Raw genomic sequence first — 6,000 nt, forward strand, 5'->3', positions numbered from 1 at the left:
AAATAAAAATAAGAGTGTCAAAGCCAGTGAAACAAGCTTTCAAAGCAATCACTTCAAACTGTCCTTTATATATCTTCCTTCAAGTTTTAAGATTATATATATATATATTGCAAGTTGTCACCCTCTTTGGAATTAACCTGACTTAGCATATTAACACATTTAAAATTATGCTGAGAACATAAACAGAAAGAACAAAACAAAACAAAATCAAAACTGACTGCTGAGTAATTGCAATGACGAAACTGGAGGCTGCCCAAAAAAAGATATAGGAATGCACCTGCTTCCTTTCTTTGCTAAGGTGAGACACTATGGGTACAGAACACTACCTATACTGTAACACTTAACTGATATATTGGTTAGTTTTGCTAGATTTCATCATCTTTCTCTTTTTATTACTCATTGTTATATGGGGTGGCTCTCTGGGTGAGACATAGCAGGAAATCAAAGTGATGTAAAAACAAAAAATTGCAATACAAAATTTGCAAAATAAAAAGCAATAGCAACCTAACTTAATATTATGTCATTATATATATCATGTCTTGACATTTGGAGATTGGTCCTAACAGTTTTATCAGTAAAAATGATCAATAATCAGTGGAAAGGTTGTGGCAAACTGATTTTTCTTACTGTACTTACACTCCTTAGTCTAATGTGAGACGGCAGTTCTCAGGAGAGGAGTTGCCGCTCCATCTGTCCTCCAACATGCTTCAATCAGAAAAGAAAAACTGAGGCTATTTGAAGGAAGCCATCTTTAAGCTTTCCTTTTCAAGAATTTGGAATACTAGTAACCTCACATTAAATCAAAACACTTTCCCAAGCAGTTTAAGTTGTAATTACTTCCCAATTACTGTTAATAAAGTGATGAAAAATGAGATTTTGGTGAAAATAACTCTCTCTCTGAAGGAAATACATGTCAAGAAACCCCACTAAGGATAACAAAAACTGTACTGGAGGTAGGCTGAGGGGAGAGAAAGGGAAAAAAAACCAGAATAAAGCAAGTATAGGTGAAAAGGACCTTAGAGAACATCTAGCCATTAAGAAACTGAAGTCCAGAGAGATTAAAATGGTTAAAGTGATTGCCCAAGGTCATCCAGGTAATAACAGCAGCGCTAGTACTCTCTAGACCAGAGCTAAGATTCTCAAGATTCCCAGTCTACTCGATTTTTCCATTAAGTCTTTCTCCTATCACAGACATTTTCCCTATTACACTGTAAGTAAAAGTTTTAAAAGTCAATACTGTTTCCAAATGAATGAGGAAGTCATTGAACCCAAGAGAAAGCTGCTTAAAATTCATAAATAATATTTAAAATTCTAGCTTTTAGATAGCATGACATGAAATCTTTCCTTAAAGATGAATATGCAGTTTTTAAAAATGTAACAGTTTTTACAAGATGCAAATCACATTGCTAGAACAAGTTTTGAAAGTCTTCTGCTAAATCCCTTAGACATACATATATTCCCTATATATGAACATAATCCTTACATATATTCATATTGCTTAAATATATATATATATATATATATATATATATATATATGCAAATTCCTTAAATATATATTGAGGCAGCACCAAAACTTCAAGTCAAAAAACTGAGTTCAAAGTACAGACTGCCATACTACTCCAGTGACCTTGGACAAAACCTCACCTGTAAAATCAGTAAATTTGACTAGGTGACCTTTAAAGTCCCTTCCAGCTCTACATCTTTGTACTTATGTTTCAACAAATTATAACAGAAAGTTCAGGTCTACACAATAATCAACACCAAATACAACCAAAGATTGAAATAGTCATGTAATACATCTGATAAGTTATTCTAAAACACTGATCCATTTATATAATGGAGAGTCAATAACTAGTGGCACAGTCAGTTCCTACACCATAAAGCTGGCAGTATTTTCAGTCATGTTTCTGAAATTATTCAAAATACATGCTTAAATTTATATGAAGTACTGATTTATCCTCATGACGATTTAAAATTGGGAAGCATCATCTATATTTTTTTAAAAGTTTCATTATTTAGGGGAAAGTGGGCACAAAGGGCTGGGAAATTCCCCATGGGGAGGGCAGAGATTGGAAGGCTTTTTAATTCAAACTAAAGCCTTTAAATAAAGTCGCAAAATAAAAGATATTCTACAGCAAGAGAAACTCAAGAAGCACCTGAAGTCCATAAGTACTATATCTGCCTGAAATTCGCACTTTAATGCCCCAAGGAACAGGTTAATTCTTTACAATTCAGCTTCTGGGCTTCTGAGCCTAAAACAGAATCCTCTGTACATTCTTGCACAGCAGAGCGTAGTTTATATGGGAGATGCATTTTTCAAATAAATGACTTTATTACTCACTAGTAGCCAAGAGATAGCATGCTATAGTGGAAAGAGTAGTGTAGACAGGAAAGACAAGAGTTCAAATCCTACCTCCGATTACCACTAGCAGGACACACAAGTCACATGAAAATAAGGCAGTTTCTTCATGCATAAAATGAGATTAAGAACAAGCCAGATACCTAACTTACAGGACAGTGGTGATGATCAGATGAAATAATGTATGTAAACTGTTCTGCAAACCTTAAAACGTTTTTAAAACATCAGTTATTATTTTTGTTATGACTACTACTACAACTAACGTTTACAAAACGGAAAAACAGAGAATTCAATCTTCTCCCCCCTCCTTTTTTTTTTGCTGGGGAGGGCGGGAACATACGGTGAAAACCAAACAATAGAATTCTGTAATTATGGTTAGTGAAAGATTTAAGAATTCTAAGAAAGAAGGATTTTTTCTGGTTGAACACCAACATTCAAATTCTGATTGCCTTCAAGATATAAACTCAAAAGTCCTTAAAAAAGACAACTTCTTAGTACCTAAAACACCTTTAAAATAAGATGATCCTCTAAATGTTAATTCTTACAACTGCGGACTTCAAAGCGAAATAATCACGAATTTAGCCACAGATTGAGAAGTCTTTTGCTTAAAACATACCCATCCCAAAGGTTCCATTCCCCACCCCACCCCCATCCTTATTTTCTCTTTAGAAGATGCAAAGCCTAATGCAAATATCCTTACCCCATTTTGCCCAGTGAAAACTTCCACCGAAGTTGCTCTACGGAAGAATTTCCCAAGGAGTCTTTTCAGTGGCTTTACTGCTGTTGGTTCCCCCACGTGATCCGCGCGTGTCTGGAGGTATTTCAAGGATGCCGAGACAATTCGGCTCGTTTCCTCAGGTAAATGAATCTCTCGCGTGGAGATCCCAAAATGTTCAAAGCAAAGGAGGTGGCATCTGCTGGAGAGAGTTAAAATGCCGCGCTGGGGAGCAGCGGAGTCCAATTCTCATTCCACAGTGTGAGTCCGCGTGGGTTTGATGCACAATCCAGGTTCATGGAGTCCTATAAGAAAGGAGTCCGGCGGCCGCTGCTCGCATGTCCTTTTGCACAAGAATGCAGTCCCCGCGCCAGGAGCGAGAAGGATGCTCGTCGTCTTTTTCCGAGCTGCAGGGAGAGCGGGCGGCGCGTTCAAATCTCCCTGGCACCCCTGCAGGTCTACCGGGTAGGGTGCGCGGCACAATGGGGCATGCAATTTTAAAATTGATAAAAAATGGAAATCAAAACCCTAAAATGGGGAGGAAATGCAACTATTTCTGTCCCCTTGCAAATAGAAAAAGATTTTTTTTAATAGAAAAATCTCAAAGCGCAAACCCAGCAACTCCCAAACGTGCACGATACTCCACGGAGGCGAAATCTTTTCCTTCCCCCTCCTCTAGGACTCTGAGCATAGAGGAGGTGGGGAACAGGAAGAGAAGGCTGGGGAGGATCGATTCATTCTCCTGAAGAGAAGAAATGAAGCCATTTCAAGGCTGGCAGCAGGAGGGGAGAGCAGCAGCACATCTCGGGGGAGGCCGAGAGATAAGGGGGAGAAGGGCCCCAAAAATCTCACCTCCCTCTCTCCTTATTCGGCTGAACACAATGGAGCCTTGCCTGCGCTGGTCCTTTCATTCACTGCTTTTATTTTTTTAATTAAAAGATATATTCATATTCTTATTCTCTCTCTTTTCCCCTTTTTCGCTCTCCCTTTCTCTCTCCCTCTTTTAAAGCCAGAGACTTCGAACCTCCCAGACAGCAGAGAATGAATGAATCAGAGAGAGCCGAGCCCCCCACTTCTCCCCTGCACCGAGCCCCCAAAAGCACAGTGCGGACTGAAGGCAGCAGGAAGGGAGGGAGGGAAGGAGGGATTGTGGGGGTCAGAGGGGAGGGGATATTAGTATCAATTGGCTGCACGGGCCCCTCGGAGGATGCAATCTGTTCTGCCCACCCGCGGGGGCCCGGGAAATGTGGCTCCGGGGTGCTCGCTGGTAAGCTGCAGCCGAGGGAGCCAGTTCACATGCCTGGCCAGTCCTCCTCCTTCTCCCCTGCCTCACACCTCCATCCTCACCCGCCCCCGCCTCGATCTCTCCTCTCTCTCCCGCGCTCAGAAGAGCGGCACCAGCCCCGGCCGGCCCTGCTCGCTGTTGCTGTTGCTGCCGCCTCCTCGGCTGCCGGGCTCCCGGGCAAGCAGGCGGGGAAGCTGCTTACCCCACCGCTGGCTACCGCCTGGGAAAAGGAGGAGGAGAAGGAGGAGGAGGAAAAGGAGGAGGGAGGGAGAATGGCAGGCAGAGCAGGCAGGATGCGGGAGGAGGGAGGAGGAGGAGGAGTGGTGGAGTGGGGGGAAGGGAGGGTGGGAGCGCTCGTCTCTCGGTCCCTCCCACTAGCAGCAGAGGAGGCAGACACAAGCAGCGGCCCGAAGGACCAGCCGCTAACCTGGCCCCGGGAGAGGAGGACCAGGGAAGGAGACGGAGCCGGCAGCAATGGGGAGCGTAGGGGTGATGCCGCTGCCGCTGCTGCTGGTGCCGGCGGAGCTCAAGAGCTAAGCCGGCCCTGGCGGGGAGAGGTCACTGGGTCCTACCCCCTGCCTCCCTTATACGCCCCCGGTTGGCCAACCGCACGGGCTGCTTCTCCAGCAGCTCCTTGCCCCAGCCCCTGCTGCTGCCGCCGCCGCCACCGCCGCCGCCGCAGCCTCTTCCAGTGCCCACACCAGGCGCGCTCGCTGTGTCTCCATCCTCCCCTCCGGAGGACCTTTAAATAGCAACGTCACCGCGTTCCCCTCCGCACTCACGTCACCCGCCGCTCACGTCACCAAGGTGCGGGGGATGATGTCACACAGCCGGAAGTACTGCTAAATTAGGGAAGAGTGGGGGAGAGTAGAATGCGCTGCCAGGTTCTCTGTGCCCACCTGCTCTAGCATCTCTTTAAAGGCCAAAGTACAGGAGAGACAGCCCAAGAGGGGATCGGAGAAGGAAGTGGCGGGAGGGAGGGATTTTCTAGCAAGGAATAAGCCAGATACTAGTGAATCATTCATAGCAACCGCGCCCGAAGTGTCAAGCAGGTGATTTCCTATAGCCCACTCACTGCTGCTGCTGTTAGCAGTATCCTTGGGCTCCTTGTGTCCCAGCCAGCGATGGCGTGTGGGAGGGAAAGCCCTTGTTCTTACTGGTCTCTAATAATGATTTATACAGCATCTTAAGTCGATAATATTTTCAGGAAATCATAATTTTAAAAGTATGTATTAAATACCCTGTGGGCATGACATGCTACAAAAGTTTTATATTAATGAAAAACAAGTTCTTGATTTCTTGAAGATTACTTACCAGCAAAGTTTGTAGAAAAGGAAGAGGCTAAGTCTAAGTCCAAGTTTTTGTGAATTGTGATAATTAAACTCAATAGCTAAGAAAATGGAGCCATTTTTTTTAAATTTGTAAAACCTTGTCATAGTGCTCCTAATAGTTTGAGTCAGACCTAATCACAAAAAATATCACCACTAGAGATAATTTTCATTTAATGATTTCTATAAAGTGCCATTAAGTATGAGGCATGCCTTTGTCATACTCTCATTTTCTGGGTTTTTACTGAAAATACCACCAAGTGTTATCATTTATGCTAATTATAGAGGCAGGCTAGGATCGGCAGCCAAAA

The 6,000-nt window shown here is 43.6% G+C and overlaps 1 protein-coding gene across 1 annotated transcript in view; it reads right to left on the minus strand.

Annotated features, from left to right (window-relative positions):
- The window catches only part of HOMER1 (homer scaffold protein 1), a 163,385-nt gene extending 158,270 nt beyond the window's left edge, over positions 1-5,115 (minus strand). Inside the window, exon 1 of the mRNA XM_020998449.2 lies at positions 3,062-5,115. Coding sequence (XP_020854108.1) covers positions 3,062-3,066 — 5 coding nt within the window. The 5' untranslated portion in view covers positions 3,067-5,115. The remainder of the gene's footprint in view (positions 1-3,061) is intronic.
- Positions 5,116-6,000: the final 885 nt, after the last annotated feature.

This window comes from Phascolarctos cinereus, unplaced genomic scaffold, assembly GCF_003287225.1.
Source record: "Phascolarctos cinereus isolate Bilbo 61053 unplaced genomic scaffold, phaCin_HiC Scaffold_4;HRSCAF=312, whole genome shotgun sequence".
In the NCBI taxonomy this organism is placed as follows: domain Eukaryota; kingdom Metazoa; phylum Chordata; class Mammalia; order Diprotodontia; family Phascolarctidae; genus Phascolarctos; species Phascolarctos cinereus.